This window comes from Lissotriton helveticus, chromosome 1_1 (genome assembly GCF_964261635.1).
Source record: "Lissotriton helveticus chromosome 1_1, aLisHel1.1, whole genome shotgun sequence".
NCBI classification, from domain to species: Eukaryota; Metazoa; Chordata; class Amphibia; order Caudata; family Salamandridae; genus Lissotriton; species Lissotriton helveticus.
Window position 1 is genome coordinate 70714324 of NC_136057.1, and position 26785 is coordinate 70741108.

General features: G+C 49.7%; 1 protein-coding gene across 1 annotated transcript in view; it reads left to right on the top strand.

Moving 5' to 3' along the window:
• The first annotated feature begins 244 nt into the window (after window positions 1-244).
• Window positions 245-26785, top strand: part of LOC144828760 (uncharacterized) — a 198546-nt gene continuing 172005 nt past the window's right edge. The window contains exon 1 of the mRNA XM_078687248.1: window positions 245-326. Coding sequence (XP_078543374.1) covers window positions 263-326 — 64 coding nt within the window. The 5' untranslated portion in view covers window positions 245-262. The remainder of the gene's footprint in view (window positions 327-26785) is intronic.

Consider the following 26785-nt stretch of genomic DNA (forward strand, 5'->3'; position numbering starts at 1 on the left):
GGGTACAGAGGCCTCTAGCGTGGGTGTCTTCGGGACGCCTAGTGAGGCGTTCAGAGTCAATGTTGAAAGGAGGGGTGGCTCCTCCTCCACTCTTCCTGCACAGTGTGGGCTGGGGAGGGAGGGGTGGGGCCCGCCCGCCCCTCGCCCTCAGAGTGATATCACACATTCCAAGAGTGCCGGGACTCGAGCCAGGAGAAGGAGCGCCTCGAGGTTGGGCGGGGGGGGTGGGGGGGGCAGCGCTAGAGAGGACAGAGCGACGGACATGGGGCAGCATCGGGGGGCCCTGGGACTCCTGCTCCCCCTGCTGCTGGGGGGCCTCGGGCACGGTAAGGAGGCGGGGGGGGGGGGGCAGAGAGAGGGGCTCACTCTAGGGATAGGACAGGGAGATGGGACAGAGAGGGGCTCACTCTAGGGATAGGACAGGGAGATGGGACAGAGAGGGGCTCACTCTAGGGATAGGACAGGGAGATGGGACAGAGAGGGGCTCACTCTAGGGATGGGACAGGGAGATGGGACAGAGAGGGGCTCACTCTAGGGATAGGACAGGGAGATGGGACAGAGAGGGGCTCACTCTAGGGATGGGACAGAGAGATGGGACAGAGAGGGGCTCACTCTAGGGATAGGACAGGGAGATGGGACAGAGAGGGGCTCACTCTAGGGATGGGACAGAGAGAGGGGCTCACTCTAGGGATGGGACAGAGAGATGGGACAGAGAGGGGCTCACTCTAGGGATAGGACAGGGAGATGGGACAGAGAGGGGCTCACTCTAGGGATAGGACAGGGAGATGGGACAGAGAGGGGCTCACTCTAGGGATGGGACAGGGAGATGGGACAGAGAGGGGCTCACTCTAGGGATAGGACAGGGAGATGGGACAGAGAGGGGCTCACTCTAGGGATGGGACAGAGAGATGGGACAGAGAGGGGCTCACTCTAGGGATAGGACAGGGAGATGGGACAGAGAGGGGCTCACTCTAGGGATGGGACAGAGAGAGGGGCTCACTCTAGGGATGGGACAGAGAGATGGGACAGAGAGGGGCTCACTCTAGGGATAGGACAGGGAGATGGGACAGAGAGGGGCTCACTCTAGGGATGGGACAGGGAGATGGGACAGAGAGGGGCTCACTCTAGGGATGGGACAGGGAGATGGGACAGAGAGGGGCTCACTCTAGGGATAGGACAGGGAGATGGGACAGAGAGGGGCTCACTCTAGGGATGGGACAGAGAGATGGGACAGAGAGGGGCTCACTCTAGGGATAGGACAGGGAGATGGGACAGAGAGGGGCTCACTCTAGGGATGGGACAGAGAGAGGGGCTCACTCTAGGGATGGGACAGAGAGATGGGACAGAGAGGGGCTCACTCTAGGGATAGGACAGGGAGATGGGACAGAGAGGGGCTCACTCTAGGGATGGGACAGAGAGATGGGACAGAGAGGGGCTCACTCTAGGGATAGGACAGGGAGATGGGACAGAGAGGGGCTCACTCTAGGGATAGGACAGGGAGATGGGACAGAGAGGGGCTCACTCTAGGGATAGGACAGGGAGATGGGACAGAGAGGGGCTCACTCTAGGGATGGGACAGAGAGAGGGGTTCACTCTTGGGGTGGGACAGAGAGAGGGGCTCACTCTAGGGATGGGACAGAGAGAGGGGCTCACTCTAGGGATGGGTCAGAGAGAGGGGCTCACTCTAGGGATGGGACAGAGAGAGGGGCTCACTCTAGGGGTGGGACAGAGAAAGGGGCTCACTCTAGGGGTGGGACAGAGAAAGGGGCTCACTCTAGGGGTGGGACAGGGAGAAGGGTTCACTATAGGGGTGGGACAGAGAGAGGGGCTCACTCTAGGGGTGGGGCAGAGAGAGGGGTTCACTCTAGGGGTGGGACAGGGAGAAGGGTTCACTATAGGGGTGGGACAGAGAGAGGGGCTCACTTTAGGGGTGGGACAGAGAGGGGCTCACTCTAGGGATGGGGCAAGGAGAGGGGTTCACTCTAGGGGTGCGACAGGGAGAAGGGTTCCCTATATGGGTGGGACAGAGAGAGTGGCTCACTCCAGGGATGGGACAGGGAGAGGGGTTCACTCTAGGGGTGGGACAGGGAGAAGGGTTCAATCTAGGGCTGGGACAGAGAGAGGGGCTCACTCTAGGGGTGGGACAGAGAGAGGGGCACACTCTAGGGGTGGGACAGAGAGAGGGGCTCACTCTAGGGGTGGGACAGAGAGAGGGGCTCACTCTATGGATGGGACAGAGATAGGGGTTCACTCTAGGGGTGCGACAGAGAGAGGGGTTCACTTTAGGGGTGGGACAGAGAGAGTGGCTCACTCTACGGGTGGGACAGAGAGAGGGGTTCACTCTAGGGGTGGGACAGAGAGAGGGGTTCACTCTAGGGGTGGGACAAAGAGAGGGGTTCACTCTAGGGGTGGAAAAGAGAGAGGGGTTCACTCTAGGGGTGGGACAAAGAGAGGGGTTCACTCTAGGGGTGGGAAAGAGAGAGGGGTTCACTCTAGGGGTGGGACAGGGAGAGGGGTTCACTCTACGGGTGGGACAGAGAGAGGGGTTCACTCTAGGGGTGGGACAGAGAGAGGGGTTCACTCTAGGGGAGGGACAAAGAGAGGGGTTCACTCTAGGGGTGGGAAAGAGAGAGGGGTTCACTCTAGGGGTGGGACAAAGAGAGGGGTTCACTCTAGGGGTGGGAAAGAGAGAGGGGTTCACTCTAGGGGTGGGACAAAGAGAGGGGTTCACTCTGGATGGGACAGAGAGAGGGGCTCACTCTAGGGTTGGGACAGAGAGAGGGAATCACTCTAGGTGTGGGACAGAGAGAGGGGCACACTCTAGGGGTGGGACAGAGAGAGGGGCACACTCTATGGATGGGACAGAGATAGGGGTTCACTCTAGGGGTGCGACAGAGAGAGGGGTTCACTTTAGGGGTGGGACAGAGATAGGGGTTCAATCTAGGGCTGGGACAGAGAGAGGGGCTCACTCTAGGGGTGGGACAGAGAGAGGGGTTCACTCTAGGGGTGGGACAAAGAGAGGGGTTCACTCTAGGGGTGGGAAAGAGAAAGGGGTTCACTCTAGGGGTGGGACAGAGAGAGGGGCTCACTCTAGGGGTGGGACAGAGAGAGGGGTTCACTCTAGGGGTGGGACAGAGAGAGGGGCTCACTCTATGGATGGGACAGAGATAGGGGTTCACTCTAGGGGTGCGACAGAGAGAGGGGTTCACTTTAGGGGTGGGACAGAGATAGGGGTTCAATCTAGGGCTGGGACAGAGAGAGGGGCTCACTCTAGGGGTGGGACAGAGAGAGGGGTTCACTCTAGGGGTGGGACAAAGAGAGGGGTTCACTCTAGGGGTGGGAAAGAGAGAGGGGTTCACTCTAGGGGTGGGACAGAGAGAGGGGCTCACTCTAGGGGTGGGACAGAGAGAGGGGTTCACTCTAGGGGTGGGACAAAGAGAGGGGTTCACTCTAGGGGTGGGAAAGAGAGAGGGGTTCACTCTAGGGGTGGGACAGAGAGAGGGGCTCACTCTAGGGGTGGGACAGCGAGAGGGAATCACTCTAGGTGTGGGACAGAGAGAGGGGCTCACTCTAGGTGTGGGACAGAGAGAGGGGCTCACTCTAGGGGTGGGACAAAGAGAGGGGTTCACTCTAGGGGTGGGACAAAGAGAGGGGTTCACTCTAGGGGTGGGAAAGAGAGAGGGGTTCACTCTAGGGGTGGGACAAAGAGAGGGGTTCACTCTAGGGGTGGGAAAGAGAGAGGGGTTCACTCTAGGGGTGGGACAGAGAGAGGGGCTCACTCTAGGGGTGGGACAGCGAGAGGGAATCACTCTAGGTGTGGGACAGAGAGAGGGGCTCACTCTAGGTGTGGGACAGGGCAGGGGCGTAGGAGACAATAAAATTCTGGGGGGGACAGGGACAACCTTGTGGACTTTCCAGTGACCCTATACAAATCACCTCCCGTTAAACAAATACAATCGCATACTTTTGAAGTGAAATATTGAGAAAAGCAGGCATGTAGTCACAGTTTGCATGTATGCTTTATTGTTATTTACATTCACAAAGTAATCAGATCAAATGTTAAAAAAAACATGTATATGAATCTTGCATCTTCATGCACCGAGCAAACAAAGGTCGCGGACTTAGGGTGGGGGCGTTGTGTTTGTAAGCGCATTATGGTTTGAAAAGTACCTGCTGCTGCATTCCTGGTCTCCAGCAATTTTTAGGCAACAATAAAAATGGGACGATAACTTCGGTGATTAATGTTCCTTATTGAGAGAGAATAGAGGTTTGTCTAGTCACTAGTGGAAGTTTTGACTCATGGTAAGGTAGCCACAGTGGGGTAACATGCCTGCCGCAAAGAACGTGTACCACGCCGATCATGAAATGAATATCATGTAAATAGGTCAGTGAGTTACTGCTTTTGTCTGAGAGATTTTTTTGGTATTTGCAGTTTATAAGTTAAAATCCTAACATTGAACAGTGAGCTATTAACCGTCATCAAATAGCTGCATAAAGGTTGATATGTCATTTTAAAGGTATCCATGTCTGTGTGGACATTACCACCAATTGTCCATACCTTGTTATATAATGAACTGCAAAGTTGTGTTATACCTTACCATATTGGACAAGATGTTGATGGGGTGTACATGTATTGATGCTGCTGCTACATCTGGAATGGGACCACTGTTTATAGGGCGGGGGGGAATTACAAGGGGGGTTTTTGAGAATATCCGTCATAAGGTGATAGATATGTGCTCTGTCAGTGGAAAATGTAACAATGATTATGTGAATGACATGCTATCAACCTTATATGACCACTCTACATGACTGTATACGGTACTTTAAAATCAATAAAATATGTTTAAAAAAAAATCAAAGAGCTGCATAAAAACTTCAAGGTATAGATTAGAACGTTATCCTTTTCCCCCAATCTTTCCATGTCCCAATGTTGGAAAATGGGTTAATTAGGATGGAAATGAATTCTGATTATTAAAGAGCACGGCCAACTATGGTGTAATGTTTTAAATTCTGCGTTTGTGCTTCTCTAGTGTTGCAAAGCCATCCTGTGCACTTGGCACTCCCCAACTTTTTGCTGACTGGCAATGGTGTTACCTGACTCTGACTGGCCCTGGCCTCTGCCTAACCAGGCCCAGTGCTATCTTGAAAGAGGCACTTAAAAATACAGTGAAATCACCTACATACACTAGGGTGCACTATGGGTTAGGGTATCCCTATGATTCGCATGATCTCTCCTATAAGACCCAAGTACATAATAGGCCAGGGGGATTAGAACTATCTGTAAGTCCCTAGAATATAATAGGGCATGGCAGTTTAGAGGCCAGCAGTCCTTCATGCTCTTGCATGTGTGCACTGCTGAAGCCTGGGGTCAGTTTAGAAGTAGCCCTGTATTGTAGAACTGATTTTAAAATGCAAATTGTGCTCAAACTCGACTTTTGGGCTTGGGGAACTTACAAATCCATCAACTACAATGTTGGGGCAAAATTAAGTTAAGTAGAAAAATGTTTTCCACTTGAGTATGGCTGTTTCATTGTTTCATATTTGCCACATAATACATCATCTGCTGCATAATCGAACGATTTGACCCAAAACAATTTTGTTGCTCAAACGGATCAAAAATTACTAAGAGAAATGTGACTTATGTTGCTGTGAAGTGTAGGGCCCTTTCCAAAGGTTGACTGGTCACCTTTCCCACTGCTGCATTTGTATGTTACACAGGTACTAATGAGGCAAAAGCTTTGCAGAGGCTGTTAGTATGTATAAATATGTCACAATAATAAAGTATCATCAAATGTACCGCATTACGCTGCAGCCTTTTTATTGTTGCATAATTTAGTCAACACTGCAACATAATTTTGGCCTCCATTGCTTTATTACTCTAGTGGTCCGAAAGCAGGCTGCAAGTGTTAAAAGTGTTTGTGCATGAAGCAGAGACCATGAATTTTGCAAACTTAGGGGCTGCTAACAATGGAAGGCAGACTTCAGTCCGTCCTCCATCGAATCGGGAAATGCGACCGCTGGCCTTCAAGGTGGCGGCCCCACGATAGGCATTACAATGCAGCCCTCACTCCGGCGTTCGCAGTGCCTATCTTTTACATTGCAGCAGGTGCTGCTGGCTGCATCATCCGCTGTAATGTAAAAAGGGACATGTTAAATATATCACTGAACTACGAGGCAGGCATAATGCAGTGCCTGCCACATGGTGCAGTGATATGTAGGGGTGCATCATAGGTGCCCCCCCCAGGTCCCATGTCTGGGGGCTATGGGGAAAGGGGCCTGCTGCAGCCCCCAAATGTCCCTTTCTGCCAGCTTTTCCATGGCGGGTAAGGGACATCGTAATTCCTACAGTGGTGCCTGGTAGGCACCACCAGCATTGATGGAACCACGAGCCTCTCTGCCGCAGTGGCTGGCTCAAGGAGCCTGTTGGGTGCGTGGCGGTTGGTCTTTCCGACCGCCAGGGAACCGCCCACCGTTGTAATATGGCGGGCGGTGATGCAGTCACTGATGGCAGTGGACTGCCACCGAAAGGGTGACGTGGCAGTCCCACCGCCATTATAATCACCCCCTAAGTTTGGTGTGCATGCAAATCCTGCATTGCCAACCCCTGGTAAGTTGCACTATTACTGCTGAAAAAGGCCAATGGAGGTACCAATGGGTGAGGTGGACTGGCCTCAAGGTTCTTGTGACCTCAGTGACAGAGTCACTGTCGATCTAGGGTGTGCTTTTTTGTATGCCTGCCCGCAAGACCAGTGCTTAAATTGAGCCGGTGCTTTCCGGCGCTCGGCACCTGCACTTAATTGCCAGCACCGGCACTTGGAACATCTGCTCATTTAAAGATGAGCAGGAAAACAGATATTTATTAATTTAATACATGTGTAAAACAACTAATACCAGCTACCCAAACCATTTTTAAAGCTTGGGAGTCTGAATTCTCACACTTGTAGCAGTGTGATGGTTAGTAGTTGTGTAAGTTTTGTTATTGGCAGCGCTGGCAGGGGAAATGTGTGGTGCAAACTGCAGTGGCCCTGTCACGAAGGCCCCAGCACTTATTTGTCTACAAATTAAGCACTGCGCAAGACTGAAAGTGAACTGCAGTATGGATTGTGGTGGACAGGTCTTTAAGGTTAACTCACACACTGTTAGGGTCCACCTGCGGGTGCTAAGACACCAGAACTTATAAGGTCTATTGGGCTTTCTAAGGTGTAGCATAGGAAGGAGCTCTGTCGGGAGTGTAGTCTGGTGGACTGGTCATGAAGGTTGAACATGGTTTTCCAGTTCCAAATTCAGCAGCTCTGGCCAGAGTGCCACATCTTCTCCCATACTGAACACCATACTGCCCCACAGAGAGAAACTGGCACTGCCTTCAGCTACAACTCAATTGTGCTACAACTTAATTCAAATTATGCACTAGACAATAAGTAAAATGCTGCCTGAAAAATATTAATAACACCCTGGAAAAAAGCAAACACTCATAGGGAATGCAAGAATAAGCAAAGCATGTGAAATGTAATCAGAAACCACATGGTTACCTTAACGTTTTTAAACTCATTATTCAGAAATCAGTAGATGATTTTGCCTGAAAAGTTCAGCTACAGGACCAGGAAGGGGTTCATTTCAAAGTCCATTGTTTATATCCTTACAAAATATAAGCAGTTTGGTTGAAAAAAGACCACATCCCCAAACACAGAGCTGTGGTACACATTTTAGAAGCTAAAATAATTAAAACAGTTGAAAACGATTATATTAAACGTTTCCACTCTACCCATTACCATGTATTGCAGTCCCTTTAGGAATGGTGCACTTCCTCACCCTGGGAAAACAATGTTGTTCAAAAAACGAAGATAAGAAGAAAGTAGCGCTTTCACTGGTAAACTCTGTAAAGTGGCGCTAATGTGTGTGGGTGTAAATAACAATCTGGCCTGTCTGCTGACCGCTCTGTATTGCTTTATTTAGGTATTTATTTGTTTTTCCTCTCTGTCCCGAGGTTGTTGTTTGGAATAGAAAAATCAGCACGTAAGGAGGAGTGAGACAGAGACAGAAAGATGGAGGAATAAAGAGAGAGGGGAGGAGGGCAGCTGCCAGAGACAGATCCGGGGAAGTGGACACAGTCCTTGCCTTCTCTGGCCATGAAGGAAAAGAGACAGAGTTTTTCCCCTTCTCTGCCCTGAGGATGCCTAGCCTTCCTGCAGCATAACAAAGGGCAGAGGGTGGGTGGCCTCTCTGACTCCAGGCAGGTCAAGTGCAGGGCCATTAGGTAGCGCTTTCGCGCGCTAATGGCCCTGTGAATAACAGAAGGGCGAGGGGAAATTCCTTTGTCCCCTCGACCCCCCACCCTTGTCCCCCGCGTCCCCCACACTTCCTACGCCCATGGGACAGGGAGAGGAGTTCACTCTAGGGGTGGGACAGAGAGGGGCTCACTCTAGGGGTGGGAAAGAGAGAGGGGTTCACTCTAGGGGTGGGACAGAGAGAGATGTTCACTCTAGGGGTGGGTCAGAGAGAGGGGCTCACTCTAGGGGTGAGACAGAGAGAGGGGCTCACTCTAGGGGTGAGACAGAGAGAGGGGCTCACTCTAGGGGTGGGACAGAGAGAGGGGCTCACTCTAGGTGTGGGACAGAGAGAGGGGCTCACTCTAGGTGTGGGACAGAGAGAGGGGCTCACTCTAGGGATGGGACAGAGAGAAGGGCTCACTTTAGGGGTGGGGCAGAGAGAGGGGTTCACTCTAGGGATGGGACAGAGAGAGGGGCTCACTCTAGGGGTGGGACAGAGCGAGGGGCTCACTCTAGGGGTGGGACAGAGAGAGGGGCTCACTCTAGGGGTGGGACAGAGAGAGGGGCTCACTCTAGGGGTGGGACAGAGAGAGGGGCTCACTCTATGGATGGGACAGAGAGAGGGGCTCACTCTAGGTGTGGGACAGAGAGAGGGGCTCACTCTAGGGGTGAGACAGAGAGAGGGGCTCACTCTAGGGGTGGGACAGAGAGAGGGGCTCACTCTAGGGGTGAGACAGAGAGAGGGGCTCACTCTAGGGGTGGGACAGAGAGAGGGGCTCACTCTAGGGGTGAGACAGAGAGAGGGGCTCACTCTAGGGGTGGGACAGAGAGAGGGGCTCACTCTATGGATGGGACAGAGAGAGGGGCTCACTCTAGGTGTGGGACAGAGAGAGGGGCTCACTCTAGGGGTGAGACAGAGAGAGGGGCTCACTCTATGGATGGGACAGAGAGAGGGGCTCACTCTAGGTGTGGGACAGAGAGAGGGGTTCACTCTGGATGGGACGGAGAGAGGAATTCACTCTGGATGGGACAGGGATAGGCTTTTACTCTAGGGGTGGGGCAGAGAGAGGGGCTCACTGGATGGGACAGAGAGAGATGTTCACTATTTGGGTTGGACAGAGAGAGGGGCTCACTCTAGGGGTGGGACAGAGAGAGGGGTTCACTCTTGGGGTGGGACAGAGAGAGGGGCTCACTCTGGATGGGACAGAGAGAGGGGCTCACTCTAGGGATGGGTCAGAGGGAGGGGCTCACTCTAGGGATGGGACAGAGAGAGGGGCTCACTCTAGGGGTGGGACAGAGAGAGGGGCTCACTCTAGGGATGGGTCAGAGAGAGGGGCTCACTCTGGATGGGACAGAGAGAGGGGCTCACTCTAGGGATGGGTCAGAGAGAGGGGCTCACTCTGGATGGGACAGAGAAAGGGGTTCACTCTAGGGATGGGACAGAGAGGGGCTCACTCTAGGTGTGGGACAGAGAGAGGGGCTCACTCTAGGAGTGGGACAGAGAGAGGGGTTTAATCTAGAGGTGGGACAGAGAGAGGGGTTCACTCTGGATGGGACGGAGAGAGGGGCTCACTCTAGGGGTGGGACAGGGAGAAGGGTTCACTCTAGGGATGGGACAGAGAGAGGGGCTCACTTTAGGGGTGGGGCAGAGAGAGGGGTTCACTCTAGGGGTGGGACAGAGAGAGGGGTTCACTCTAGGGGTGGGACAGAGAGAGGGGCTCACTCTAGGGGTGGGACAGAGAGAGGGGTTCACTCTAGGGATGGGACAGAGAGAGGGGCTCACTTTAGGGGTGGGGCAGAGAGAGGGGTTGGGTTCACTCTAGGGGTCGGACAAAGAGAGGGGCTCACTCTATGGATGGGACAGAGAGAGGGGTTCACTCTAGGGGTGGGACAGAGAGAGGGGCTCACTCTAGGGGTGGGACAGAGAGAGGGGTTCACTCTAGGGATGGGACAGAGAGGGGGTCACTCTAGGGGTGGGACAGAGAGAGGGGCTCATTCTAGGGGTGGGACAGAGAGAGGGGTTCACTCTAGGGATGGGACAGAGAGAGGGGCTCACTTTAGGGGTGGGGCAGAGAGAGGGGTACACTCTAGGGGTCGGACAGAGAGAGAGGTTCACTCTAGGGGTGGGACAGAGAAAGGGGCTCACTGTAGGGGTGGGATAGAGAGAGGGGTTCACTCTAGGGATGGGACAGAGAGAGGGGCTCACTTTAGGGGTGGGGCAGAGAGAGGGGTTCACTCTAGGGGTCGGACAGAGAGAGGGGCTCACTCTATGGATGGGACAGAGAGAGGGGTTCACTCTAGGGATGGGACAGAGAGGGGCTCACTCTAGGGGTGGGACAGAGAGAGGGGTTCACTCGGGGTGGGACAGAGAGAGGGGTTCACTCTAGGGGTGGGGCAGAGAGAAGGGTTCACTCTAGGGGTAGGACAGAGAGAGGGGTTAACTCTAGGGGTAGGACAGAGAGAGGGGTTCACTCTAGAGGTGGGACAGAGAGAGGGGTTCACTCTAGGGGTGGGACAGAGAGAGGGGTTCACTCTAGGGGTGGGACAGTAGCATGCAACTTCTCCTACGCATATATTTACATTTCGGCCATTAAACCAAAAGTGGCCCTAGAATATGCTTGATTAAATAACATATGTTCATTTAGTCCCTAAAAAGTAGTGTAACTCTTGGTCAATGTTCAAAACCAACTCAGTCGTCTTCATTTTTAAAATCCAAGTTGCCTCATTCCTCGGCAACATCAGCTCCTGATGCCCCCGTGGGTGTCTCAGTGTTTGTTCCATTCCATAAACTCTGAAGTCTTTGTTTCTACCCTGTGATTCACACTGGCAGGTGTGTGCTGCAGTCGGGTACCTGAGATCGCACTGTTTGACTGTTCTGATGTGCTCTTCTATTCTTTCCCTGAGCGTTCGTGGAGTGCTACCAACATATTTTCTGTTACATCTGCACTCTGTGATATAAACCACATATTTGGTGCTGCCGTTGATATTGGTAAAGAGCTTATACCGTTTGCCACCAGGGCCCATGGATTCTTCTTTTCCGATTCTTGCCTATTTGCAGGGCACACAATGTCCACATCCATAAAAACCTACAGTCTCTAGTGTTAGCCAAACACTTTTTCTCTAAGGAATGCGGTAACTCGGGCTCAGTAAGTTGCTAAGGCAGACGCCTCTCCTGTATGTAATCTCGGGTCTGGAATTGATGGAGTTACTAAGGGACATGTCTCCCCTCAGGATGTGTCAGTGTCTGTTCAGGCTCTTAACAAGTACTTTCGATAGTGTATTGCGATTACTCACCATCCTTATTTTGTCACCCTTTTTATTCAGCTGTTCAGTACTTTCTTTCAAAGTCTCTTGTCTTTTAATGTTACTTATCCGTGATCTCGCCGATGCTAGAACATGTCTATCGTATCCTCTCTTTCTGAAACACATTGTTAGCACACTCCTCGAACTCCGGGTCATAGCTACAATTTCGCCTAGCTCTGATAAACTCTCCATATGGGATTGCTTTCATCTGATGCGAGGGGTGAGCACTGGAAGCGTGCAGCACAGAATTGCACGATGTTTCCTTCCGAAATATTCGACTATGTATCCCACCGTCTTTAATGTATAGTTCTGTATCCAGGAATGCGATCTTATCTTTACTATGTTCATAAGTAAATCTGATATTGAAGTCATTATTGTTGAGGTGTCTCACAAACTCCTTAAGTTTCGTGTCGTCCCCTGTCCATACCATCAGGCAGTCATCAACGTGTCGCCCCCAGAATAAAATTGAGTCGTTCCATTTGCTTCCCACGGTACCCCAGATCCACACCTCTTCAAGCCAACCCATGAAAATGTTGGCATACGAAGGTGAGAACCTGGAGCCCATGGCAACACCTTGCTTTTGTCTGTACCATTTATCTTTAAAGATAAAAACATTGTTATCTAGAATTAGTTCTATGATATTGATAACCATTTCCGTGTGTTCCCATGTGCAAGCTGACCTGACACTCAGAATCTTTCTAATGGCCTTCAGTCCGCACTCTCTCCTAATGCTTGTGACGTCTTCAGTCACTAGTGTCATGTTATCCTCCCAAGTCAAATCTGATAATGTCCCTAAAACGTGTTTTGTGTCTCGAATAAAAGAAGGCAAATTATTCGCTTCAAAAAAATGTCAACATATTCTGACAAACTTTCAGTTGGTTCTTCATTGCCAGATATAATTGGCCTCCCTGGTGGAGACGGGAGGTTATTATGTACATTTGGAAGTGTATAGATACATGGATACCTAGGTTGATCTAGCTTGAGATAACTCAGAATGGCCACGTGCGACTTAGTGTTTAACTATGGCTGCGAGTTAATGCAGAATCAGACACCAGTTTTGAATCAGTTGACTTTGGCAAAACCGTATAGTCGCACTTGAATGAATGGCCATATCTATCATGTTATGTTATGTTATGTTATATAAAAGCTTATAAAGCGTTCGAATGCCGAAGCGTCTTGGCGCTGGGGTGTGTGACGGAGGCAGGGCGTGGGGGAGGACCAGACACTAACCGGCGTTAAACAGTTGAGATTTTAGGATTTTCCAGAACGATAGAAGGTTCGGCTGCAGTCTCAGGGCAACTTGTAGTTTGTTCCACAGTTGGGCTGCACAACAGGAAAATAGGCGCCCCCCCCCCATCTGGCTCACCTGTACCTGGATACACAGATCAGCCCGTGATTGGCCGAGCGTAAGTCGCGCGAAGGCATATAAGGCCTGAGCTTGTTCTGGCAGTCGTCCACATCTCCCCGTACCGTGCGTTATGCACCAAGCAGAGTGCTTTGAACTCAATTCTTTGGTGGACAGGGAGCCAGTGTAAGGCTCTCCTGCCCGGAGTGGTGGGATGGCGGTTTGGAAGCTTTAGAATCAATCGAACGGCAGCATTCTGCAGAGATTGAAGTTTGCTGATTTGGTACCTATCAATGCCCAGGAACATCGCGTTGCAGTAGTCCACTCTGGACATAAAAAGGGCCGCCATAACTGTTTTTTGAAGTGCCAGTGGAATGAAAGGGAAGATTTTACTCAGGGTCTTAAGTAAGAAAAAACAGGCTGATGGTAGACTCTTCACCTGAGCTGACATATTAAGTTTGTCATCAAAGATGACTCCCAAATTCCTCACTTTCTTTACAGGTATGGGACATTACCCGGCTTCCGGTGGCCACCGATGATTGCCCCACATCGGCGGTCCATTCCCAAATTCAATCACTTCTGTCTTGTCCGTATTGATTTTTAAGAAGCTCCGACTCATCCACTCCATGACGTCTGTCAAACAAGCATGAAATCCTTTCGCTGTTAGATCAGGCTTATCTGAGACAGAGATCACCAGCTGTGAGACATCAGCATACGACACAAGAATGAAGCCATCCTTCCTTACTAGCCTGGCCAATGGTCTCACATAGACGTTAAACAGTGTTGGCGACAAAGCTGAGCCCTGTGGAATACCGCAGGGTAGATGAAAACTGTCAGATTGTAGACCATCCGAGTTCAGACTTTGTTTCCTGTTGTTTAAAAAGGAGGAAAGGAGAGCGAGGGCCACCCCATTTATTTCAATCTCCTGTAGTCGCCGCACCAACACCGTGTGATTCACGGTGGCGAATGCGACCGACAAGTCGAGGAGCACAAGAATGGCCCTCCCTCGCCCGTCCACTACTGTCCGAATTCCCTCCGACGCAGCAATCAAGGCAGTTTCAGTAGAGTGTCTGGGGCGGAAGCCATGCTGGGATGGGTCCAGTAACCTGTTGATGTCCAGGTATTCAGTTAAAGTTTTATTAATCGACCTTTCCAGAATCTTGGCTACCAACGGCAGCCCTGAGATGGGTCGGTAATTTCTACAGTCCGTCGGATCCAGCGTGGCCCTTTTCAGAATTGACCTAATACTAGCTGTCTTCCAGGCCACCGGGTAGGCGCCAGATATCAGGACTTGGTTAATCAGAGAGGTAAGAGTCTCGCTAGTCCTCTCTGCTGCCAAATGCATAATGGCTGGTGGACATGGATCATAGGCCGAGCCTGAATTGATGGATTTTAGGATATTTATTACTGTCTCTTCTGATAAAGGGTTAAAACATTGCAACTTATTCGATATTGTTTCTTCTTCCAAAGATGGTTGACTTATGTTTGATTGAGAGATTAATGAACTGGCCAAATCATTGTATTTGATTTGCATCTTATTGTGCAAAAATACTGCCAGCTGGTTGTAAAACGCCTGATCAGGCTTAAACCCACTACCCTGCTGAGGTCTAGTCAAAGAAGACAAAGATTTAAACAGCTCTTTGGCAGAGTTTCCGGCTTCCTGAATTTTCAAAGTGAAATACGCCCTTTTGGCTGCTAAAATAGCCTCTTTGTAAGTCTAACACAGAATTGCATAGCTTCTGCCTGAAGATCGGCCACAACTTCTGTCTGCACCTTCAGGCCATCCTTGTATATAATGGCGATACCGCCTCCTCTACTGCCTAGTCTGTCGTAGTTAAAAAAGGCATTGCCAGGGAGCAGGGTGACATTCCAATCAGGGATGGAGGTTGTGTCTGTCCAGGTCTCCGTTAAAAAGACCAAGTCCGGGCTATGTGTACTCAATAATAGTTCAAGCTCATACTTATGCTTAACTACGGAGTGAGTATTCAAGAGGATACAGAGAAGCTTATTTCCTGAGACAGCCACCTGTTCTGTGGCCCGCCCTTGATCATTAATAATAATAATAATAATAATCCACATTTGTAAAGCGCACAATCACCCGTAAGGGTCTCTAGGCGCTGGGGGCCGTTGGGAAGATTAAGCAAGCTATTGCCCAGAGTCACATGGTGCTGGGCTAACCTGCCGCTGGTGCCAGGGATCGAACCGTGATCCCCAGATTCCAGCGTCAGTCGCCCTGGCCGCAGCGCCACACCTCTCCCAGCGGGAGGTGTATGAGTAGGTGGCCAAACACCCTCGATGTTATCTCTGCGCATACAGCAGGCTTCCCTGCCCCTTGGTAAGGTATATTGAGCTTGATTCCCGCCCAAACGAGATCCGCATTGCAAGCAGATAAACATTTCCCTCTCACCATCCAGGTTCATCATAGCTCCCGCTCTACAGTGCATCCCCCGTAACTTCATCAGCACTTCTCTTGAGTAGATAAGGGGTGACAGAGGACCAGGGGTCATGGCCCTCGGCACGTTCCAGGCGCAGACGGGCGCAGGCGGCCTTGCCTTTGGCGCGCCTGCTGCGCGTTCGCTCCAGTGTGCATGTTAAAGGTTTTCAAAGCTAAAAGGCTAGTGCGCTAACCCAATGAAGGGTTCTTGCGTCTATGCCAGGAGAGTCTGTAACTCGAGTGTAGCTCGGCATGATGGTAGTTTTAAAAACAGTGCATTTGTTATTAAAAATATTTCCCCAGTTCGAATTAGCAGCAATAATCACCCCTCGCGGCCAGAGTGTCAGTCAACAACAGCACTCCACCCCAGTGTTACACACGCTGCACGTTCGCTCCAGCGTGCGTTTTAAAGGGTTTCAAAGCTAAAAGGCTAGTGCGCTAACCCAATGAAGCGGGCCCGCTCTTACAGACGGACACCGCAGGGTTCTTGTGTCTATGCCAGGAGAGTCTGTAACTCGAGTGTAGCTCGGCAAGATGGTAGTTTTAAAAACTGATTTAAAAATCATGCTCGGACTGGCCATTTGTTACTTATTGTTTTATAGTTTATAGCAGTACCAGGGCTCGCTGGGGTCCCCGCAGTCCCGGGGCTCGCTGGGGTCCCCGCAGTCCCGGGGCTCGCTGGGGTCCCCGCAGTCCCGGGGCTCGCTGGGGTCCCCGCAGTCCCGGGGCTTTACTCATGCTGGGAGGGGTGTTGCACGGCCCCTCTCCTGTAGCCCTTCAAGTGCTTATAACTTTTCGTGGGTTCCTGCGTTTTATTTTAATGAGACCCCGGGATGGGCTAGGTCTCGGGGGACTTAAAAAAAAAATAGCGGGGTCCCTGGGTCTGCGGGGGCCGCTGGGGTCCCCGCAGTCCCGGGGCTCGCTGGGGTCCCCGCAGTCCCGGGGCTTTACTCATGCTGGGAGGGGTGTTGCACGGCCCCTCTCCTGTAGCCCTTCAAGTGCTTATAACTTTTCGTGGGTTCCTGCGTTTTATTTTAATGAGACCCCGGGATGGGCTAGGTCTCGGGGGACTTAAAAAAAAAAAATAGCGGGGTCCCTGGGTCTGCGGGGGCCGCTGGGGTCCCCGCAGGCCCGGGGCTCGCTGGGGTCCCCGCAGTCCCGGGGACCCCAGTCCAACTCATGTTGGGGGGGGGGGGGGTGTTGCGCGGCCCCTCTGTTGGAGCCCTTTTTGTGCTTATAACTTTTCACGGGTTCCTACGTTTTATTTTAATAAGACCCTGGGGTGGACTTTGTCTCGGGGGGAATTTTTTAAAGAAAAAATAGCGGGCCGTTGGGGCTGCGGTGGCTCTCTGGGGTCTCCCCAGTCCCGGGGCTCTCTCTGCTGTCCTCGCAGTCCCGGGGCTTTACTCATGTTGGGTGGGGTGTTTTCTTTGGCCCCTCCTGGAGCCCTTCTTGTGCTTATAACTTTTCGCCGGTTCCTGCGTTTTATTTTAGTAAGACCCCGGGGTGGGCTAGGTCTTGGGGGATTTAAAAAGAAAAATAGCGGGGGCTCTCTGGGGCTGCGGGGGCCCGCTGAGATCCCCGCAGACCTGGGTCTTCACTCATGTTGGGAGTGGTGTTGCCTGGCCCCTCTCTTGGAGCCCTCCATGTGCTTATAATTATGGCTTTGTTTGATGAATGTCTACGAAATATTCAGAAGAGTTTCTCTTTTTGGACCAGCTCCTATCTTGAAAGTTTATGGGTGATTGATCAAGGGGGATTGAGAAAAAAAGGGGTCCCAAAACGTGTTTTTTCAATTCATTATCCATACGAAACTTTAGACTGCTGAACGGAATTACGCCAAATTTGTCAGGGTGAAAGGTCTTGGTCCAGAAAGCGCGGTTTTGTAGAAATGGTGTAAATCCGTTCAGTAGTGATTTGAGATATTAAAGGAAAAAAATATATATATCTGGTCGGTGCCTAACTGCCGAGCACAAGCTTGCCTCTGATTGGCTGCTAACACTTCAAACCAGGAAGTGTTAGCAGCCATCTTGTGCCTCGCATCAAGTGAAAATATAAAAGAAAGGTTCCGGGGGAAATTTAATATAGCAGAGCTCTGTGTAATGATGATTTGGACGCAGTGAAGGTTTAAGATTTATTAACAATAAAGGAGAAGCAGGTGAGCGCCAGGCAGCACAACTTCCAATCCAGAACACCAGTAGGAACATAACCCTTTCACGCTCCTTGTGCCCAATGAAGTAAGTCTATTACACCCAACATCACCACTTCGCAGCTATGCCTTTAGCAACCAGTCCGTCGGTACGCAGCTCTCTACCTTTGCAAGCTAGTACACTGCTGTGCCTCTACCTCTGCAAACGACTACGCTGCTGTTCCTTTGGGATCGGACGGCTTGTAGTTCTGCCTTTGTGAGTCATGCGGACAGGCCACAGTTGTCCCTCTGCGAGCCTGGGTGTGAACTGTTTATAAGTCACACTATATGTGCATTGAAAAGCCATTTCGTGAATCAGTCCGTCAGCTGGCAGCTGTCCGAGGCATTTCTGAAAAGATACCGGAGCTCTTTCTGTGAGAGATACTCCTTTCACCAGCATACCCATTTCTTGGGCCCGAAAGTGTCCCTCTGCGAACCTTTAATAAAAAGATGCTTGTGAGATTGGATAAATAAGAATCTTAGTCATGTATATATTTATATTTAAATTATTTTATTAAAACAGAATAACAAATAAAACTATGTACAGCTGTGGCATGTCATCACTGGTCCATTAAGAGGGTGCGTCATGCGTCCAGTAAAGGAGATAGAGATAGAGAGAAAGAGCAAGAGAGAGGAAAAGAGAGAGTGGAAGAGAGAAAGAGTGAGAGAGAGGAAGACAGAGAAAGAGGGAATGAGTGAGAGAGAGAGGAAGTCAGAGAAAGAGAGAGAAAGAGAAAGATACAAGGGAGAGAGAAAGAGAACCAGTGTGAGAGAGAGGAAGAGAGAGAGGGAAAGAGTGAGAGAGAGGAAGAGAGAAATAGTGAGCTACAAGGAAGAGAGAAACAGTGAGAGAGAGAGGAAGACCGAGAAAGAGAGAGAAAGAGAGAGAAAGAGAGAGATACGAGGAAGAGAGAAAGAGAGAATCAGTGTCAGAGAGGAAGAGAGAAAGGGTGAGAGAGAGGAAGACAGACAAAGAGTGAAAGAGTGAGACTAAGCTGAAGACAACAAGAGAAACAGTGTGAGAGATAGGAATTGAGAGAGAGAGAAACAGTGTGAAAGAGATCAAGAGAGAGAGAAAAAGAGTGAGATAGTTGAAGAGAGAGAGAGAGAAAGTGAGAGAGGGCGAGAGAGAAAGAGCGAGAGAGAGGAAGAGAGAAAGAAAGAATGAGAGAGAGAGGTAGAGAAAGAGAGAAAGTGTGAGAGAGAGAAAGGAAGAGATGGAGAGGGAGTATTGACACTGTAGAAACTTTTCGCAGCTCACCTTTGTGCCACCGGTGTGTCTCCAACCATGTGCTAGGATATAGTGCATCATCAAGTTTAGTGATATGAAAGATAGTATGGATTTAGTTATGGCAGAGTACATACAACTACACACGCTTAATTCTCTGTTTCAAGGAAGAGAGAAAGAGAGCAACAGTGTGAGAGAGAGGAAGAGAGAGAGAAAGAGTTAGAGTGAGCAGGAGAGAAAGAGAGAGAGAAAGAATGCGAGAGGAAGAGAGAAAGGGAGAGAAAGACAGACAAAGAGAGAAAGAGTGAGAGAGAGATGGGGAGAAAGAGTGAGTGAAAAAGAGAAAGAGTAAGATACAAGAAAGATAGAAAGAGAGAAACAGTGTGAGAGAGGAAGAGCTAGAGAGAGGAAGAGAGAGAGAGAGGAAGAGTGAGAGAGAGGAAGAGAGAAAGAAAGAATGAATGAGTGAGAGAGAGAGTAAGAGACAGAGAAAGAGAGAAAGTGTGAGAGAGAGAAAGGAAGAGATGGAGAGGGAGTGTAGACACTGGAGAAAATCTTCACAGCTCACCTTTGTGCCACTGGTGTGTCTCCAACCAAGTGCCGGGAGATAGTGCAGCCCTCAAGTTTAGTGATCTGAAAGATAGTATAGAATTAGTAATTGCAGAGTACATACAACTGCACATGGGTAATTCTCTGTTTTGCCAATGCGCAATGAGGCTGGTGTACCCCATCCACTCCCACTGCTCGGAGGTGTCTGTTCACTCTTGTGCGCCCAGACTGCAGCGCACTATCCACTCCCACCACCCAGAGGTGACTGCCCGCTGCTGCGGAAAGAAGTCTCTCTGCTCACCTTCCGCCACCGGCGTGTGTGTAAGAGGGTCCACCACGTGCCGAAGCAACTTTCTCATGTGTTGAGCATGGCCAAGCATCATTGCAGATTTTTCGCGTGTTCAGCTCTGGTGCTGTTGGGGGGGGGGGGGGTGAATGTCGATTCGTGATTCACAGCCTGTTAGATAAAAAGCAAGATAAGATTGTGCGTCATTCGTCCATCAAAGGAGAGCGGAAGAGAGAGAGAAAGAAAGAGTAAGCAGAAGACAGAGAGAAAGAGAGAAATAGTTAGAGGAGAGAGAGACAAAGAAAGAAAGTGAGAAGAAGACAGAGAGAAAGAGTGAGAAATACAAAGACAGAGAGAGAAACAGTGAGAGAGGAAGCGAGAAAGAGGGAAATAGTGTGAGAAAGAAGAACAGAGAAACAGAGGAAGAGAGAGAGAGAGAAAGAAAGAGACAAACAGTGTAAGAGGAAGAGGGAGATAGAAAGAGTGTGGGTGAGAGAAAGGAAGAGATGAGGGACACTAACATAATAACATGTGGATTTGTAAAGTGCACGTTCACCCAGAGGTCTCTTGGCGCTGAATACCAGATGTTCATTGTTACCCAACTCAATGGTACTCATTTTATCGAACTCAGATGGATGAAAGGCTGAGTGGACCCTCTGGGATTTGAACCTGTGACCATGAGGTTGAACACAGGCACATGCAATGGACACATTAGTCCACTGAGCCACCAGACCCGGAAGAGGAAGAGAGAAAGAGGGAAATAGTGTGAGAAAGAAGAACAGAGAAACAGAGGAAGAGTGAGAGAGAGAAACAGAGAGAGAGGAAGAAAGAGCGAGAGAAAGAGACAAACAGTGTAAGAGGGAGATAGAAAGAGTGTGAGGGAGAGAAAGGAAGAGATGAGGAGGGACACTGAGTGCCCACACTGTGTACAAAACTGTCACAGCTTACCTTTACGCCACCACTCTGTCTCCAACCACAAGCAGCAACCTAGTGGAACTCTCAAGCTCGCACATCTGAAAGATAGTACAGAATTAGTAATGGCAGGGTTGGATTAGGATTCAAAATTGGCCTGGGCACGCAAAAAAAAGGAGGCTGTCATTTGCGTATTGCCTTTCCTCAAAACACCGCTTCAGCGAAATTTTATTTAAAAAAGGGGGGGTGGGGGAGATAGAAAAGAAATGCACAGATTCGTTTACACTTGTGACTTAAAAAACAATGATGCCACTTCTGCACAGGCCCCCCGCCCTGCTAGGTATACATACATTAATGGGCCGGCTCTGCGAGAGAAAGAAAGTGACACTTCTGCCTGTTGCTAAATATGAGGTATTGATGCCCATCTGCCTCCGAAAGGCCTTTCAGACACCCACTGGGACGCTGGCGGTCTCAGAACAACAGCGATTTTGCCCAAATCTGCCCCCAGACTGCTCCAAAAAGCAGCCCACAGTTGTAACTCGGCACCGGCCCCTTGGGCATTACACCAGTGCACGCGTTTGCAATCTGACGCTGTGGCAGAGTATATACAAGTACGTACGTCTAAATCAATCTGCCGTCTTTCTGCATTCAGGCTGCTGTACCCCATCCACTCCTGCTACCCAGAGGTATCTGCCTGACGCTGCACACCAAGGCCTCACTGCTCACCTTTTTGCGGTCAGGGAACCCTCCACATCATGCAGCTCCGTTGTCCAAGGTAACAGTTCTCACATTTGGTACTGAGTCTTGATATCTCCATGGCAGAGGACATACTAGTGCACCTACCATCATCGCAGGTTGTACACCCGCTCAGTGCTTGCGGTGCTACTAACTCAGTGAGAAGTGAGGCCACGCATGTGGTGGTAGGCCCTCACTCTTGGGCTCAGGCCAACACTGCGGTGCAGCAAAGCACACAAAATATCAACTCTCCGAACCCCCAGGACGGGCCATCACCGTGGCGGTGTGACTGTGCCGGCCGCAATGGATGCGTTGTGAGCAACTCTAAAATGGTGTAGAGCACGTGCTCCTGTCTTTTTTATTAGTAGTGTGAGAAGTTAGCCTGGCATATGATGTACACTAGTTCTAGTGGGTACCTTGCACCAGTCTAATTGACCCTTATTGATGGTGGTTGTAATGTCAACCTTATAGAAAGCTATCCTAGTGGTAGCATGAACCAGCAGTTTTCAGGCTAAGACTTCAGTAGGCGAGTTAAGCAAGTTGTTTTACCATATATAATCCCTTGAATACCAAATGAAGGTATATATCATATATATATGTATTTAATCTAAACACAACCCCTCTGCACTCTTTATGAGGATAGAGATAAAAATACAATACAAGTCACACAGTTAATATACGATAAGTTGCACAGTATACGTTATGCCCTAGGGGCCTCACAAACAATATACTAAGAAAGTGGTATAAGTACCACGTGAGAGTTAGAAAGCAGAACTAGGGCCTGTGGAATCGCTGGGGCTACACCAAACAACCAAAGGTTAGGAAGTAGGAGGCCCACAGGAGACGCGTGCAGTGTCTAAACACAGCCGCGGGTTACCATTGACTTTCTATGGGAACCAAAGAAGTTACAAATACACAATTTAAGGACACTTCCAGATCGACTAGGATGGAACCCTTTTAAACTAGGACGCTTTGAGAGTCAAGACCCACGGGAGCACCGGAGTACTCGTGTTACCTCACCAAGGGAAGCCGGGTGCAGAGGTGTCTTTTCGTGTCGGGTTTGTCGTCATTTTCTATTAAGAGCTGCAAAGAAGTGCTGCAGGCGACCAGAGGAAAAGTGTCCGGGGGATCCAAGGGTGGATCGGAGATGTGAAGTACCTGAAAGCAGAGAGGACAGAGTCTAGGTCACTAGTCAGCGACCAGGAAGGTACCAGGAAGGAACCAGGTGATGCCGGGTGCTCTCAGGGGAAGAAGGTGAGTTTGTCTCTTCAGCCACAAGGTCCAGGAGGCATCGACAATGACCAGGAGCTGGATTCGAGCTGTCCCACAATGGATCTAGATGACTGCAGTGTCAGTATGCGGATTGGACCCAACAAGCCTTGTCAGCCGCAACCCAGGCAGGATGTCAAGATTGGCTCTGTTGCAGACCAGTAAGGTCTGAGGTGCTTCTCCTTTTCAGGGAAGCTGGAGCAATCCTGGAAAAATCAGTAAAGCGAGTTACGTTCAAAGAAAGGTCTTCAGGGGGCTCACAAGCCAACAGACAAGGTACCGAGAAGACATGTCCAGCTCAAATGCAAGAGCAGGGCCACGGGACACTCGCGGAGTGTGGGTGCCTGCGCTTCAGTGCAAATGGTGCTCTGGGTTGGGGCTTCTCGTACCCCAATGCACAACTTACTGAGGCTTCAGGAAAGGAGTGCAGGTAGCAAAATGCCGGATGTCCAAGATGTCCGGTCCCACGTCTCTCGTCTCAGCTTTGCTGTGGATGTGGATGGGGGTCAGAGAAGTCTGGAAGTCCAGTTCTTGAGTCACAGAGTCGTCGGGTTCCAGCAGGAGCCTTGAAACTGCAGACCGGCATAGTTGCTGTTGGTGGCTGTTTGAACAGGGTGGTCACTCCTTGACCACAAGGGAGATGTCTTCCGTCTTCCAGTCAAAATGGAATGTCGAAGGTCCAAGATATGTCTTTTAAAGATTTGTTCAGGATAATCTAAAGTCCTGGGGACACAGTTCCTATACTTATACTAAGAAAGGGGGCTCGATTACCTGACTATGTCCCTCTTATGGGTGGACCTGAGAAAGGGGTGGTTACACCCCTTTCCCTTTGTCCAGTTTCGTGCCAGAGCTGGGGCTGGAGTGCCCCAGCAACTGGTTTGAACCGGGCTATGCATGGAGCACCTTGTGTGCCCCAGGCAGTGTCTAGATGCATTCACTGAATGCAGCCCTCCCTGCCCCAATACACAAAACCCCTGTCTGGGGAGGTGCCAGCACCTCCATGGACAGAAACCCTATTGTCCAGGCCTCTCCTGCCTGAGTTTCGTCCAGCAACAGGAGGTCAGACTCGTGTCTGTGGCAGCAGCATCCATTTTGTGATGCTGAGGCTCTGTTTAACTTTAACCCGGTAAACTAGTAACCTACATGTCTTTTCCCTCTAGAAGGGTGGAATGCTACCCCCGCTGCCAGAATTGGCAGGGGGTAGTATTCCAAAGTGTTTGACACCCTACACAACATGTTTTGATAAAGCCAAACCAAAGTTAGCATTACCCGCAAGGATTGTGGAGTGGAGAAGTGTGGCTCAATGGTTAGAGCGGCAGACCCTGATGCAGAGGTCTAGCCCGGGACCAGGGTTCAATTCCCGCCTCGGCGGGTCATAGGCTCAACTTCCTCGGACCTGATAATTCTCGCCTCGGTGCCTATTCCAATCATGGAGTCCCACTCTACAACTCTGGGCAATAGCTTGCTTAATCTCCACAACGGCCCCCACAACGCTAAGGATGCCTGGCCTCCACCTTGGGGGTGCACAGGAGTCGACACCTCACAGGGAAAGACAGGATGGGTTCCACAGCGGTATTCGTACAAGCGCCTTGAGACCCTTGCGGGTGAGTAGTGCGCTATACAAGTATCAATTTACATTCAATTTACATTATAATGCACAATGGGGCACATGCATCATTCATAGGTTTTACGATTCTTAATTTGCGAAAATTACCGAATCGCAAATTAAGAATTACAAAATGCTATGCATCATTTTTTTCACTATTTATTTGCGATTCGGTAAAAATCGCAATTTTGACCGAATCTCAAATAAATAGCGAATTCCAAAGTGCATTTTCGCAATTCCCATTAATTCCTATGGGCCGAAAGGCCCATAGGAGTCAATGAGAAGGCATTTAAGAATTCGCAATTTGTTGATGCATTCCACGGGTGCAGGGGGGGTCCAAAGGACCCCCCTGCACCCCTGAAATGTATTTGAAAGTGCATGTTTCACACACACATGTCCTGAGGACATGTGTGTCTGTAACATGACAGTTTAAAAAATGCATTTTTTTCCTTTTTGAAAGATCTTCGCAAATTAACACGAGGGTCAACCTCGTGTTAATTTGCACTTCCTATTTCATAATTCGCATTTTTTTTTTAATTGATGCATTGCATTTAAGGAATCGCACAAATGCGATTCCTTAAATGCATTCGCATTTTTTAGAAATGCAAAAAAATGCGAATTAAGAAAAAAAGTTTGATGCATCCCAAAAATGGTTTTTGCATTCGCAAACGGCCGATTTTTCCGATTCGCACCGTTTGTGAATGCAAAAGCCAATGATGCATGTGCCCCTAAGAGTATATGGTATGGCTATATCATAGAACAGCTATAAGGAGATGGTTCCGAAAGCTGCAGAGGGGCTCAGCTCATGCCAGAGCACCCTCTCACATAAAACCAAGCACTCTGCCTCCAGGATTGTCAAGGCCTACCATAGGAGTGACTTATAGGTGTATATGTGTCTATATGTAAAGGTAGATATAGGTATATTATATCTAAGTAAGGGGTGATTACACCACCTTTCCCAGGCTGTGTGAACAGACCTGTGGTGTTAGTTTGTAAGGGAAACCAGGGGTGGCATAATACATGTTGCAGCCCCTGGTAGGCCTAGGGTGCACCCATGCCCTTGGTACCTATGGTACACTATACAGGGGCTCACAAGGGTGAACCAGTAACCAATCTGGTATGTACCTAAAGTACATGGCATCAATTTAGAGAGGGAACAGCTGTGCTGTGGGTCTGATTAGCAGGGCCACAGCCACATTAAAGTAAAAAAACCAGAGAATCACAGCAAAAAGACGCGACTCTCCTACATGTAGGGTCATGTGTCCTGTGACACCTGTGCTGGATGGGTGTGGTGTGGGTGTATGCCAGCCGTGAGGGAGTGGCTGTGCATACTAACAACTAGACCTGCGAGCAGCTGATCACTACAATGAAAATCTGGTCCATGTAGCATTGTTATCCTTCTCTGTAAGTGTAAGTGGAGTGGGCTGGCCTGGCCTGGAGTATGCCAGTCCAGCGTGAGGCTGTGGAGAATGAGTGCGGTGCTATCGGTGTGGCTCCATCGTGAGCTCTATGTGGAATGAAGTGATTTGGGCAATGTTGCCAAAATGTGCTAGATCACGCAAAATTGGGCTATATTTTGCCGGTTGTGTGGTAACATTTTGGTTTGTGCTAGTTGCCACATTATAAATATATATACAGCCCTCCAGCAAAGTAGTATGTTAAAGCACATTATTAGGCAAATATTTACTTGGCAGCGTGCTGCGACATCAATTCCAATGCATTCACCGCCTGCTTGACTCTGTCCCTGCCCCTCCTTCCCTAAAGTAGCAATATTGGGCTATATTGGGCTACTTTTTGGTTGGCCTTGGGCTATAGAAAGCTTAAAAATTCTGAGAACACTGGATGCGGGTGTCCGTGTTGTAGTGCTACCGTCACCCGGGTTGCAAAAGTCAAAGTGTCACTCTGTGAGCCAAGTCCAACAATATGGCCAACATGGAAGGTACGGGGAATCACTGATCCTATATTCATCCATAGTACCACACAAGAAAGATGGTGGACATGAGACATCTGTGTGGATATGAATGTTGATTTCAAATTTAGTGGAGTGTTGCAGCTGTAGCAATACAGGGCCATGGAAAGTTGAAGTTTCAGTTTTTGGCACATGAGGGCAGCCATTTAGAGACAAGCTCGTTGTCGGAGTTAGGCTGCGCCAACATATGTACTTATACAATCACTGCGACGATCCTCATGCACTTATAAATTCCCTATACAGTACTCTAATGATGCAGTCTCTATGTACGTACTTGTGCAATGACTAAGACAAAGTTACATAACTAAAGTCTTCCCCAACTTTCAAAGGTAAGATGGTTGCATATGTTGTCCAGAGCACTATGTCATGTGGTAGGGCCCAGGGGCAGCATGTTGCATACATAATGAACACACGGACACAGATAGATAGTGGAACTGGGTACGGACACGTGCGCTCAACCTCTTTTTATTACCAGGGTCACATGTCTAGTGACGTCTGTGGTGGATGCATGTGGGGTGATTCTAAGCCAACCCTCCGGGAATGGTTGGTGCTGGCAACAAGTACAACAATAATCATTGGATCAGACACAGGGATTCAATAATAAAGGGGCAATGATTTGTTCTACACTAAGGTACAGGCAGCAGATGCGTAATAATACACAAATGATTCTATCGTAAAGGGTTCATGACTTGAC